Source organism: Trichinella spiralis (genome assembly GCF_000181795.1).
Source record: "Trichinella spiralis strain ISS 195 chromosome Unknown Scfld6, whole genome shotgun sequence".
Lineage (NCBI taxonomy): Eukaryota > Metazoa > Nematoda > Enoplea > Trichinellida > Trichinellidae > Trichinella > Trichinella spiralis.
In genome coordinates this window covers 3,825,381-3,838,819 of record NW_003526945.1, presented here as the reverse complement: position 1 = coordinate 3,838,819, position 13,439 = coordinate 3,825,381, and the positions used below count along the sequence as shown (strand labels likewise).

General features: G+C 30.0%; 4 protein-coding genes and 1 non-coding gene across 5 annotated transcripts; 2 read left to right on the top strand and 3 right to left on the bottom strand.

Annotated features, from left to right (window-relative positions):
- Window positions 1-665: 665 nt before the first annotated feature.
- Tsp_08661 (WD repeat-containing protein 5B) lies at window positions 666-3,156 on the bottom strand. Its single transcript, XM_003373886.1, is given in 6 exon segments — window positions 666-710; window positions 1,363-2,398; window positions 2,414-2,560; window positions 2,617-2,699; window positions 2,906-2,968; window positions 3,148-3,156. The coding sequence occupies 6 exon segments, from the start codon at window positions 3,154-3,156 to the stop codon at window positions 666-668; spliced, it is 1,383 nt and encodes a 460-aa protein (XP_003373934.1).
- A 104-nt stretch (window positions 3,157-3,260) lies between these two features.
- Window positions 3,261-5,159, top strand: Tsp_08660 (hypothetical protein). The gene is given in 7 exon segments (XM_003373885.1): window positions 3,261-3,310; window positions 3,842-4,056; window positions 4,138-4,310; window positions 4,521-4,642; window positions 4,728-4,773; window positions 4,944-5,078; window positions 5,094-5,159. 7 exon segments carry the CDS (start codon window positions 3,261-3,263, stop codon window positions 5,157-5,159), a joined length of 807 nt encoding a protein of 268 aa, XP_003373933.1.
- A 407-nt stretch (window positions 5,160-5,566) lies between these two features.
- On the bottom strand, window positions 5,567-5,648 carry Tsp_08659. Its single transcript has one exon. It is a non-coding gene; the product is annotated as a tRNA-Ser (tRNA).
- A 234-nt stretch (window positions 5,649-5,882) lies between these two features.
- Tsp_08658 (coiled-coil domain-containing protein 95) lies at window positions 5,883-6,663 on the bottom strand. The gene is made up of 4 exons (XM_003373884.1): window positions 6,544-6,663; window positions 6,333-6,403; window positions 6,173-6,259; window positions 5,883-6,120 (listed from the first exon to the last, which is right to left on the bottom strand). Exons 1-4 carry the CDS (start codon window positions 6,661-6,663, stop codon window positions 5,883-5,885), a joined length of 516 nt encoding a protein of 171 aa, XP_003373932.1.
- Window positions 6,664-10,246: 3,583 nt separating this feature from the next.
- On the top strand, window positions 10,247-10,861 carry Tsp_08657 (putative outer membrane protein). The gene is made up of 3 exons (XM_003373883.1): window positions 10,247-10,441; window positions 10,526-10,622; window positions 10,818-10,861. Exons 1-3 carry the CDS (start codon window positions 10,247-10,249, stop codon window positions 10,859-10,861), a joined length of 336 nt encoding a protein of 111 aa, XP_003373931.1.
- Window positions 10,862-13,439: the final 2,578 nt, after the last annotated feature.

Below are 13,439 nucleotides of genomic sequence, written 5' to 3'. Positions count from 1 at the left end.
CAAAATTCATTTAGGAACAAAATCATCAAGAAACGAACATAAATTCGTTTAATGATTGTAATTTCCAAGTTTAAATGTTTGAGAATATAAAGCAAATTTCTTCATCAGTTTGCCAACATTAAAAATATTGACAAGCAGAGCAGCTGACAATATATCTGAAATTTTTGCAATCAATTATAAAACGGGAGTACTGTATATTCATAATGATTGCTTACGTTGGTTTTCTTTGTAAGTTTTGTATACAGTGCCCGAGGTTTCGTTACTTTTCAGTTATGTGAACATTCAAAATGGTCATTTATATAAAGTGAAGAATAATGTGATGCATTTTGATCAATCGTCAGATTAATGACCAATATCCATTTGTAAAATGTTAAGTTGCATTTTAATTTTCTATTAAATTAGTTCAAAAAATTACCATATCAACAGTCGACACGATGATAAATATGTACAATAACAAATGTTATACTATTTCACTTTTACTTTTGTAGAATATAAAAAATAGGAATTTTATGAATAAAATTTCACCACGAAGAACGAATTCTAACAAACAGCTACATATTAAGTGTTTAGTATTAGAAAAAAATAATATTATTATCAATAACAAATCATCATCTTCAGCCTTATTCTATAATGTTTTCGATACTTTCAATTAAAAGTTTTAAATGTTACAATATAGCATGACACAGAAGAACATATTTTGTCCATAAAACCTTAAATAAAGGTTTAAATTATAATTTAATAAAAATAATTATTTAATTTCTATTTTGGTAATTTATACATTTTTGAAAACATGCACCATTCGCTTGTTTTATTATTATTATAATAATTGGAGCTTGATTTTCAGTTTTATTACAGATTAACCTTAATTAACAAATGTTCACCTATGATTATAGTCATTTCTGGGGAAATTGATAGTTTAAACTACCTTCTGAAATATGAAATTGCAAATTACTTTTATAAATTCATATTATGTATAACTTTTTGGACAGAAAAATGTAAATTTTGACATTTAACCGAACATAAATAAGCTAGTGCAACAAGCATAATTTCATTTTTATTCATAAAGGCCATTCAATATGTACAGATTATGAATTTCATGTTACAATTTCATAGCTTTTTAACTATTATGGTGACAAATGTTTTCAACAGATACGTTGGTAACTTCAAGATAAATACAACGTCTATCTAACACGTTCGACTAGCAGAAATACAACGTCATACATAAGTCAAGTTTGTTTATATTTTAAAAATGATGAAACGAATGTTCCAATTCTCATAAATTACTTTCTGTTTCAGAATTTCATAGAACATTTTATTCAGATAAACAGTGCATACAGAAAAAATAAAAAAGTCGGTTCAAACAGAATAAGCCGATAACGTTTCCTCCGAAGAACTGTCGTCGCCAAATGGAATGTCGGAAGCACAAGCAAGGAAATAGCTTCTGTAATCTTCATCCCTCTCAACTGGACTGTCCTCTTCAACAGTTTCAATATAAAGCTGCTGATCTTCTTGGACAGGACACGATACTTCGGATGTTTTAGGACTCTCTTCACTATCAGTCAAACATATTATTTCTTCATAAACTGGAATTTCAATCACACCTTGCACATCTTTATCTTCCTTGCGCTCCCAAACGACAGCTTCACACAGTTGACCGCCTAAAGAGCTACTGGCGAATAGCGGCTTCTCTGGATGGTAAACAAGAGATGATACTGGATCCGTGTGTCCCGTAAGACAACTTTCCACTTCTTCCGTAATCCAGTCCCATACATAAACATGATTATCTTCAGAGCCTGCGAGTATCCACCTGCCAGTGTTGTCGAAATCAAATTCTGCGCTGTATTTCTCGCACGTGTGACCTCGAAACAGCTTAATCGTTTTCTCAATGCTTATATCCCAGACTCGAATTTCACCGTTCAAATATGATACAACTAAAAACAGGCCATTCGGAGTGAAACGGGCCAACGATACTGGAGCCCGTGAAGCGGGGTCAAGCATCAAAGTTCGTACACAGGTTGTATTGTTCGCATCCCAAATGCGAACACAACCGTCTAACCCGCCTGAACAAAACATCAATGGATATGGATTGTAATGGACGCAGGCTATTGGAGATCGATGCGCCGTCATCGTTTGAAGCAAACAGCCAGTGTCCATGTCGAACAAACGCAGCTTCTCATCTGCACAACCTGATATTATTATATTTTCTTGAGCATTCAATGAACAACTGTTGACGCCGGCTTGATGACCTCTGTATTCAAGCACTGTCATGCCTCTTTCCAAATTTACTAAGCCTAATTTCGCAGCAGCAGTGGCGACGAAAAAATTTTCACCATTTCTCATCCATAACATATCATTATGAGCACCCATTGCGGTGTTGAACACTCTGTCGCACGTTCTACTGATAATATTATACATAAAAATTCGATCGTCAATGGCGCTTCCGCAGGCTAAGAAATTCGAATGCGGAGCAAACCGAATGACGCTAACTGGTGGCATGGCAGATGGCAACGTGGAATCCATATTGAAATTTTCAGGATAAATTCTTTCATAATGTTTAATTCTAAAATGTACTATATTTGAAAATGTGAACAGCAATAAAAAATCAAACTCGCTAACCTCAGCTCACGTCGATATGGAATTGTTTCCGTTGAAAATGTATCAGTGTCTGATATTTCGGTTTCACTCATACTTGCATTATCCTAAAATAATTAAACGTGCCAATAAAATCAATGCATTGCAACTCTCATTATATTTACAACCAACGTTAGCAGATTTTCAAACTTTACAAAGATATTTCCTGGATTTACGATAATAAATGAAGAATTTTTAAAATTATGAACATGCATTTCATCAAAATGAATAATCAATCTATGAAAGTTCAATAAAGTTTGTTTCAACTAAATACAAAGAATGCAATACTGAATTTTTGACTTACAGCACTGAAAAATGCAAAATGCGATGCATCTAGCTAAAATACACATTCAAATCTGAAGAATTTGAAGCAGTTGCAAAACTTACGATTAATGATTGGAAAGTATCAAAATGTTATAAAGGAATTAATTATTATAACCTAATTGCATGCAGAAAATGTCTACGGTAGTAAATGTTGTAAATAATAATATTATAAATGGAATAAAATTAATGTACCTTAAACATACTACTTATTAAATATAGGTTATAACTGGGCGTTATTTATCGGTCATTATTACAGTAACATGTTACTACTGGAAAACATACTTTACAAATGATGAACAAATGAAATGGAACACTTCGGAAAATTGATGAAGCAAAACGAATTCACTGTGATAATGTTATATCAACATAAACCAAATTAAATGCACATTTCCAACAGCAAAACGTTCGTACGCCACTTTGAAAACAAATCAGTTGAATAAAAACAACTACAGCATCTTTTATCTGACATTCAAGTACAACTATAAAAAACAAAGAACTTTGACAATGTTTGTTATTTTAATTGATGAAAAAATAAATTATGAAATGATAAAAATGTGATTAAAAAATGAATGCAGTTAAATAATAATGTTTACTTTGCTGAAAAGATTTTAATTTTAAAACATTAACAATAAATTTGAAATTTCAAAGAAGACATCAAATAAAAATATCGCGCTTAGCTTTTAAAAGAATAGTTTAATTATTTTTATAAAATAATGTTATATGTATTTATTTCTATTAAAATTTGCGCTGATGTCTCAATTTTACACAACTAAAACTTACTTTAGTTGTACCTGTTTGTCAATATATTTTATGGTATTTTAATAAATGTTTGCTAATTTATTTAGAGTAGTTTTGTTTGTAGTTAAGCATTAAGTTTAGTTTTTAGTGTTCTGCGTAAAAAGAAATCGAAAACAATGCCTCATCCACCATCACGAGGTCATTCAAACCATTGGCAGAAATTCATATTGCTTGCTTTGGTCTTTTTATTGGTTATTGTTTGTTATCATTTATACAGGGAAAGGGTATTATTGCAATCTGTTTATGTTGAAGATGCGAAAAAGATGAAAGAAACTTTGGACTCAGTCTCTGCACAGTTGCAAGGTGCGTATTAAGTTTCATGTTTATTGAAAAGAAGTTTATGACAGTTGAAAACATGCTTTCTAAAAGAAGCCTCCATTTTAGTTGTTTACCAGCAAAAGTTGAGATTGCAAAAGAATTTGAAAGAAAAGATAGAGGCAGAAGAACAACTCCAGAATGGTATGGAACAATTTAAACATAATGGTGTGCAATGTGCGCTTTTAAGATGTGAAGAAGAAAATTGCCGAAGCGAAGAATACAGCCGCAAATCAGCGTCTGTCATTTCAGGTATGTAATTTCCAGCATTCCATATTTTAATTAAAGCTCAACTTCTCTTTTCTATTTGAAATATTTCTGTCTGTGTAGTTCCTGTTCTGATAGCATAGTAACTTTGTTTTACATTTATATTTTATTAAAGCATTTTTTGGGAAATTTATAGAAAAGTATTTTTGAACATATTCTAATGATGAATTTTATTTGAATATTAGCATGAATTGGAGAGTGTGAAACAGCAGTTGAAAGAATTGCAAAAGGATTTTGAAGCACTGGAAAACACGAAGAACAATCTTACTAGTCAGTTGAATTTTCAGAAAGCAGAGTGTCAAGAAAAGTTAAACAATCTTACATCTAACATTCCGTCGAATGTGAGTATATTTCTATTTACTGTTTTGTTTTGTAATTAATTGTGTATTCAGGGAAAGCCAGCTACCAGCAATGACACATCGACGACAGCTAACCAAAGTACTTGAATTTTAATGTTAATTGTTTCTACTTTCTTTATGATTTGTTTCTACCGTAAGTGTAAAAAATATTTTTCAACATCTATAATAAATGTACTGGTTAACTGAGCAGTAACTGTATAAATTAAAAATTATCGTTTAAACTTTTTGAAATCAATTCGTGTTTTTTAGGAGCAACGTAACGCCTGTTTTAATTTTCGGCTTTTGTGGCAGTTGATACTATTAGCATTACCGATGAACTCCGATATATGTATATATATATTGACTGAACTTTCCAGTGCTTTCGTGAATTTGAAAATGTTGTATGTTTATTAGTTGTAGTTGATAGTGTGTAGTGTGTTATTAAACGGATTAAATTTTGGCCGAGTTCGATTGATGAACTGTTAGGAGAAGAAAGCTTATTATAAATTGGCCTGCATTACATCGTTGGTACAATTTGAATTTCTGCTGCATTAATTTTTATATAGAAAGGTAAAAATTGAAAATAAATGAATGAATGATAAAATTGTAATGCTACATACACAGTATAAAGTAAAAATGTTTTGAAACGTTTTGCTATGAAAAAAATTCAAAACTGAAGGGCATGAAGTCGGCGAATTTAAAAACAGGCAATTTAAACACTGAAATTAAGCGAACAAAAGCGAAAAATGTAATTTTTAGAGTTTTATTTTCAATGCTGTGTGTTAGAATCTTTCTAAATGAATAAAGATAAACAGTTACTGATTCTTGCTTATGCAGCAATGATTACAGTAATAAAGAAATCAAATTATTTCATAGTAAATCATAAAAGGATACGACGAGGATGAGATTCGAACTCACGCGGGGAAACCCCAATGGATTAGCAGTCCATCGCCTTAACCACTCGGCCACCTCGTCCGTCGTGCAGCATCCTTTCTTGAATGTTATGTAATCTGTAACTTTAAAGTTAATGTTTAACACATTTATGCACTTTTAAAATTTGAAAGGTTTCATGAAAAAATTTAAAAATCAGTAAAATGCATCTAACAATTTAATGGTTCAATATAATAAATCAATATTTGCATCGTCACAGTAGACAATGTAAACAAAAAGTAAACCCATTAGATATCATGTTCCAAAATGCCGAAGTATTTATATGCTGTTTTTCTTTTTAGCCGCCGCATCAGTGTGCGATAAACAATTCTCTGCCGTAATAACTTTCGGAACACTTTGACGCTTCTTGTTGGCTTCTGACGGAACCAAATCAGGCAACTTATCAACTTTAGCATTTTCAAAATCTTGGCATACTGTAGGACTGCACGCTAATGATTTTCTTTCTTTGGCCGCATTTTTCTTTTCTTCATCACCATCCACATTTTTACTGCGTTTTCTGAAAACAATTATTTTATTCACTCTATAATTAGAAAAATGTGATAAATAACCGTTTCTTCGGTTTTTCCACCGTAACATCAGAATCGTCTGACGAGTCACTAGGTCTTTCAAAATACAGCAGTCGTTCCATTATGAAGCTGAAAACAAAAGCAGTGTTAGAAAATATCAACTTAATTTAATAAAAACAAAATTAAAGTAATAATAAAATACTTTTTATCTCTTGTAAGCTTTAATAGTCTTCGTTGTAAATTTCGTAGTTCTTCGTGATAGCCTTCATTCTCCTGTAAAATAAAATAATTTCAAAAATAATGAATACACTGCGCATAAATTACACTATTGCATAAGTAATTATGAACATCGAAACGTTATACACTTAATCAATAAATAAAATTATGTTCCAGAAAAATGCACATACAAAAACGAGCATTTTGAAACGACGCTTCAATTTACGATATTTTTCTTTGGCAGTTTCTTGAGGCTCAGCATCATCAGCTTTTTCATCCACAGCATGACTGCAAGATGTGGACGGTTTTCTAGCCATTTCATAAAAACCACTAGTGAACTTGAAAAAAAAACTGCAAGAAAATATTTAGCAAAAGGTAACAACATACAACAACAGATAACTAAAACAATAATAAAATAATCAATTAATAGTAAACTGAAATGCCAAGGTATGAACTGAAATATTAATTTTAAAAAAATATTATAAAATAATTTGATTTTAACCTAAAATTGTATTTAAATTTACAAAATATGTATACAATGAATGGAAATATTATCATATTAAAACGAGTGAACAGTTACAACAGAGATTTCAAATATATACCTCGTTGCAAAATTAAACCCGACTTTTAAAATGAAATATAAATGGCTAAATGCATTGTTTCCAAAGTGAAAAATTTATTGGCATTTTTCTGAAAAACCACGACCTATCAAACACAGTATAATGTAATGATATACAGGTTTTAAAAAATGACAAAAGTTACTGTTGTTTGAAATTGTTTTTGTTTTGATTGTTTGCTTCATGAAATTCAGTTTACAATAATTGCAGTTGATTTGAATGGCATTGTTGAGCATAGCAGTATTTTTTGACTGAAAAAGGCAAATTAACGTAGCAGATTTGTTTAACTCTCCTTCTTGTCCTGAAAGTAGCGCTTTTGATCGAAGGAACTAATAGCAGCTATACGTAGGCAGTTACATTGAACATCATCAGATATGAACACACATAGACTGATAAAAAGAAACCAATATTCTCCTGGAATATATTCACATTGTGATAGCGTTATCGCTTCTCAGTAAACCGATTGATTTGCATAATGTTAGCAAGATGTATGAACAGTGCAGTCAGTGTTTTATTGCAATATTCAGTTCAGCAATAGGTTTTGTCTCTCGAATATGCAACTAATAACAAAGAAAGAGAGAGAGAGAGAGAGTGAGAGAAATGAGGGAAAAATAGCAAACTGTGTAATTTAGACACCAATAGGGTAGAGAATGAGAAAAGCACGATGGCAACAAAGTAAACAACAGGAACGTCCAAGCTTGTTATAAAAGTAATAAAAGCAAGAAAGAAGATTGCATTACATTAACGGAAAATTATTTTTGAAATATTTTCAAATAATTCTACAACTGTCGATGCAAAATAAAAACTTTCAAATTGCCCGCCATCTTGGCAACTTTTTTTTGCATACGGGTATGTATGTTGGAATAATGGAGAGAAATATTTTGTATTGAATTCGCGAGTCAGTTTTCATAAAACAACGCAATCAAATATGAAACAAATAACAAAAAATCGGATATTATGCTTCTAATTGAATTGGCATTTAATTTTAAATAATTTTGATGCCGGTTTGTTGTTTTTATCATTCTGTTATTTGTACTGTAACATTAAACTGATGGAGAAGATAATAAAAAGAAAAGAAAAGAAAACAAATCAATAAAAAAGATGAAATTTAAATTGATAAGAATTGTTTTTCAACATTTAACCGGTTCAAGTGTTGAAGATGTTGTTGGATGGATGAAATTGCAAAATCAAGGAAAAAAATTTTTTTTCCTTCTTTCTCCCTCTCTTTTGAATTTGTTTTTAATTTGTGCAGAAATGCAGACAGGCGCGAAAAGGTCAGTCAAAACAATGCGGACAAAAAATTTGCATCAATCAGCGCTCGGCAGTTAATTGGCGCAATCGCAGTCGGCGGTTGGTTGGGCGAGTGATGGCAAATTTTGCCGGAAGAGGCCAGAATTTTTCAATCAAAACTGGCAATGACGCTTGACCAGAGGGCGGCTTGGTCGCTGGTATGAAAAACCATTTGAAATAGTCGTTTCAATTTTGCCACTTGTTGCCGCAATATATAAAATATATATTCCACAACACGTCTACAAAGCAGCAGCACGTGATGTTCAGTAAGTCGCTTTCGCTGTTTGATTTTGTCAGTTTTGTAATTTTACATTCTTTTTAAACTGTTCTATTAAAAATTGTATCAAATTTTCCACAACGGTCGGTAATGAGTTGATTTTTCCATTAAACAGCCTTTAATATTAATGAAAATGATAAACGATCACGTGCGATGCTCCCTGTGCATTGTGTTTCAATTATTCAATCATATTTGTCATCATTGTCACTGGATAAATTCAGTTGACATTTTAAATATTGTAAATAATCGTGAAATGCAACACTGACAACGCCGTGAATTTGTCGAGTGAATTTTTATTGAACAGGTCAATTTGCTACGAAAAATATTTGCATACAGTTCTGCGGCAGTTATCTTGTTTATTTTCACGCCGCGCATTACAGTATTACTGATTGGGCAGCAGTTTAGAGCACAATTTAAAATGTTTCAACATTTTGTAACAAATTTTTATAAATTTGCTTCATCAAAATTCATTTGTACATCAAACGTAATTTTCTCTGGCAGCAGTTTATTTTGGTTGACCAAATTGTCAAATAATTTTTTTTAATGATTCAAATTAAAACGTACAAATGATTGCTAATGTTGCTACGGCGTGAATTTATTCGTTTATAGGACGTAAGAAGCGGCATTGTGTTTTACTTTTTTCTTCTTTTTATTACAATTTGACACATTCAGGCACATCATCGGACAATGTATTGTCGTTATATGATGTTAAGTTGATCAATAATTGCATATTTAAATAAGTTTAAAAGTGTTCAAAAATTACGTGTTAACAAAAGCAACAGTTGCGCAACTTTAAATTTATTCATGATTTAATATTCTTCGATTGCTAAATACTAATAGTACAAACTTCAATGAACTGTATCTTACAGTATTGAAAAAGTTTTACTTCATCTACTGGTTGCTCTTTGATATCACTTTTAATTGCACTGTTATTTAGAATTAAACCGTTATAACTGAGTTTTTGCTGATTTATTCGAAAGCTTTTTAGTAGGAAATTGTAATTTAAGTAAAGTATTAAAACAGCTTTATAACACTAGTTTGCTACAAACGGAAATTAATTATTAAATATATACGTCTGAAATTATATAATTGTATTATGTGCTAACGTAATTTATGTTTTTGAAATATTGAAAATAGATCCTTCATTGAACATTGCTTAATCCATTGAATAAACAGAAAAAAAATCAATTTTTTCTTAATGCTTTCTAATTAATCTTTAGAAAAACCACTTAAGATGAACTTGACATTGCATTTTTCTTTTCTAAGAACACGCTATGTAATAGTACTATGCCTTTGTTTTTATACATTTTATGAATTATTTGCACTATTTTTCATACATTGACTTCTGAAACAATGCAACAAAGCTTGTATTATTTAATTTGATACTTACAACTTCATCTTTTAATTTCATCAATTTAAACAAAAATATATTTAGGAAAAAGATGTTTTGCCTTTATTACATTAGAGTCATATGAATTGTTTTCATCAAAAACATACGATTCTTTAAAGGTCAGTCATTATTTCAGATGGTTAATGACATTTAATAATATGAAGACAATTGTTGAATAATAATTCCAGTTATTTGATTGAGCTTTTATATTTCTAAATTTTATTTTGTGCATCTAAATTGGTAGAAAAATATCTATTTAACCGTCATAACGGCAAATAATGTTTGTTCATCGGTGATATCATGGCATTGATTTTGACAGCAATAAGATGGACAACCTTGTGCAATTCTTAGCTCAAAGTCCACTACACCAGGAATTAATAGCTATACTAAATTTAGCCAAAGCATTAAAATCATCTGAATGTTCAATTGCGCTGTTCAGCAGTTCTCGTGCATATATGCAGCGCAGCAACAACTGCCGACAGGCACTTAACACAGGGGGAAGTTCGAGAAAATTTAAGGCAGTTATTATTAAGAAAGTAGTCATTTATGATTAATGAATAATAATCGACATGTTCGCACATTCTGCTTGATATTTGACTATTCAGTTATTCAATATTTTTATCGGGATGTTAACTAAAGAAGCAACAGATGAAATGGATACTGCTATTTCAATAGTCGCAAGTCGCGCTTCAAAACAATCAGGTATAACTGCTTGTTATTTTTAATTCAATTTTAAATATCTTCACACACACACACACACACACACACACACAAATACACATTAAATAAGCATTCATATCTTTCGATTTAATTAACAACTTTAATTGTGATTGCTTGATCATGGAAAGATAATTTTTGATATTATTTATTTATAAAAGTTAACTGTGTAATGTGTAGATATTAAGACAATGCAACTGAAGCACTATATAACAGGCACGTGAAACAAGCCTACTAACTTATGCTTCTTTCATGTTATTTTATTATATTAAGATTCAGAAAAAAATTATTATTTTGTAATATTTTTGTTAATTTCGAAAAATTGCTTCTGGACATGATAATGAGCGTGCCTTTCCCAAGGCATAAAAGCGAAATTGCATTTCGACGTCAGAGCTGAACGGTCACACAATACGAAAAGATGAATATCAGTTGCAACAACAGGCGATACTAAATAAATAATTTCATTTACCTCAAGCTGAAACTAAAATACATTTGAATTTATTCTAAAAAATGATCATATCAGAGTAATATTGCGTAAAATTGAAATCCGCAATTCAATGAGAGATTATCTTTTTATTTTAATATTAACTTCCTGATGAATACAAGGAAGTTACAGAAATTGAATTAATTTTCAGCTTATTTTTTTAAACTTAATGCTGTAGCAAAATCATTAACTGTGACATTTTTATTGTTTCACTGACACTGTTATCAATAAAATTAAGCTGTTGTTAATCTGAAGAATCAAAAGTGGAATAAAACCCCCATAAATTACTTTTTTATGTGTATAGTGCAATATGTATATAACGTCTAAATGTCTGTACGTATATCTGTAATCTGCATGTCTAAATGTTTGTATGTTTAACGTAAAGTAATAGCTTTTCCACAAGTTATTATGTATTTCAGGGGAAACTTTTTTTTATAAAAAATTTACTGATAAATATTCTTATTGCATTGTGCTGTAAGCATTGTATTGACGTATGCATTTTGCCCAATCGTATGCAAGATATGGACGTTTGTTGCATAATAACATTTTTTAACTTCCTTCATTACAAATAATCAAAGGTTTACTCTTGTTCATATCCGATTTTTTGTATATCATGCAAAACAGTTCGCATAGATAAATAGATGCATAAAAAGTTTGCAATCAGTTTTATCGAATTTTTTCATATAACAATTGTGTTGACACAGTAGCAGATTATCACTTGATTATGTATTTGAAGATATGCATGCACAAGCAGATTTGGAAACAACTGTTGAATGTGTTTGATATGTTTAATTAGCAAGTGCTTTATTCATCGATAAAATTAAGTATTTTTTGTTAAGGAAATTTTTCGTAATGCTTGAAAAAGCTAAATAGTTTGCTAATAATTCCGAAATGCGTTCATAAAGAAAATATTTAAAAAATCATCTTATTTTTCAGTTATTTTGATTTCATGATTTTATTTAGAGTAAATTGCTTGTAAAGTTGCGACGACAGCAGTTGAGATAATTTTGCTTGTTCTACCAATAAAATGCTTTAATGGAACATATTGCGCAGTAAAAAGTAATAAATTACATGATTTACATTAACTTATACTCTTTTAAACTATTTACAAAATTGAATTGAATCGTGAAAATCACTCTTTGGCTATTGCAACAAAGAGATCATTACAGTAATATGAAGAGCAAGACCAGGGTATTATTCATCACAGAATGTGAAATTTAACTATTTTTTTATCTAACTGTTTGAATTTATGATTTGTGATACGACTTGTTTATTTTTATTTTACTACAATAACATATATGCGATAAAATGCATTTTTAGCCATATAATTATTTCGTTTCATGAATTAAAATTGAGCAGTTTTTTCATGTTGTGGCACAATTAAAAGCAATAACCTGATGCAATAAACAAAGTTATGTTATTATATTTAAGGTTTTGTAACTTAAAATGCTAAACAGTATTTGCATACAGCTACAAAGATGACTATTTCTTTAATTAAAAAGAATAAGGAAATGGAGATTGGTTATAATGAATGAAATCAATGATCTTGTACATTCGTTTAAATTTGCAATTTCATATTAACTTCAGCAGTAATATAATTATTGGAAATTTGTATTTGTGCAGCCATTCAATTCATAAAGACTGTATGTTGTATTGCAATATGTATTATAATAAATGTATGATATTAATTTCACTTGCATAAATTTAAGAGTCGTAAAATATTTACAACGCTGAAAAATTTTCTTTTCAAACAACAAATTTTGACCATTTTCCATTCTGCTACCTTTTCACACTTGGCAAAAGTGCTTGTTGACGTGTATTACTGAATAAGACAGCAGAGTTATCTTTTATGCAAATTAGTAATTAAAGAGCAATTAAAGCCCACTTCAGAATAGGAACTGAGGAAAGTTTTATTTAAAATGATATTTTTGAAAAAGCAAAATAAAATCACTTTTCCTAATTAATTAAGTGAAGCTTAAATAATTTAATATTAAAATGTCAGTTATTTTGCAGAAATGTCAATAAAATGTGCACAATTGATTTTAAAATGCTAGCTTATATTTAAATAGAAAATAAATTTTATATTTTGCAAGGTTGAATTAAATTAAAAGTTTCATTTCTTTTTAATTAAATGATGGTTTGATATTTGCATGCACTTGCTGCACTTGTTTGTTAGTTATTTATTGTGAAAACAGGAATGATCATTTATATGTTCATGAAATAAAGTTAAACTTTTTCTCAACAATTCATACATAAGTTTTGAAATTCTGAAAATAATTACGTTATATTAATAAAATCCATACATTTAATTATAAATA

What these genes read in the sequence shown, in the direction of transcription:
- Tsp_08657 (XM_003373883.1), top strand. Translation starts at nt 10,247, where the DNA reads ATGGACAACCTTGTGCAATTCTTAGCTCAAAGTCCACTACACCAGGAA. An exon ending in GTTCGAGAAAATTTAAGGCA is followed by an intron (nt 10,442 to 10,525) that starts GTTATTATTAAG and finishes TTGACTATTCAG; the next exon opens with TTATTCAATATTTTTATCGG. An exon ending in TCGCGCTTCAAAACAATCAG is followed by an intron (nt 10,623 to 10,817) that starts GTATAACTGCTT and finishes TGTAATGTGTAG; the next exon opens with ATATTAAGACAATGCAACTG.
- Tsp_08660 (XM_003373885.1), top strand. Translation starts at nt 3,261, where the DNA reads ATGGAACACTTCGGAAAATTGATGAAGCAAAACGAATTCACTGTGATA. An exon ending in AACGAATTCACTGTGATAAT is followed by an intron (nt 3,311 to 3,841) that starts GTTATATCAACA and finishes TTTAGTTTTTAG; the next exon opens with TGTTCTGCGTAAAAAGAAAT. An exon ending in AAAGCAGAGTGTCAAGAAAA is followed by an intron (nt 4,643 to 4,727) that starts GTTAAACAATCT and finishes TTGTGTATTCAG; the next exon opens with GGAAAGCCAGCTACCAGCAA.
- Tsp_08661 (XM_003373886.1), bottom strand. An exon ending in AATTCAGTATTGCATTCTTT is followed by an intron (nt 2,700 to 2,905) that starts GTATTTAGTTGA and finishes TAATTATTTTAG; the next exon opens with GATAATGCAAGTATGAGTGA. An exon ending in CCATATCGACGTGAGCTGAG is followed by an intron (nt 2,561 to 2,616) that starts GTTAGCGAGTTT and finishes AGTACATTTTAG; the next exon opens with AATTAAACATTATGAAAGAA.
- Tsp_08658 (XM_003373884.1), bottom strand. Translation starts at nt 6,663, where the DNA reads ATGGCTAGAAAACCGTCCACATCTTGCAGTCATGCTGTGGATGAAAAA. An exon ending in AAGCTTACAAGAGATAAAAA is followed by an intron (nt 6,260 to 6,332) that starts GTATTTTATTAT and finishes TTTTGTTTTCAG; the next exon opens with CTTCATAATGGAACGACTGC. An exon ending in GTGGAAAAACCGAAGAAACG is followed by an intron (nt 6,121 to 6,172) that starts GTTATTTATCAC and finishes AATTGTTTTCAG; the next exon opens with AAAACGCAGTAAAAATGTGG.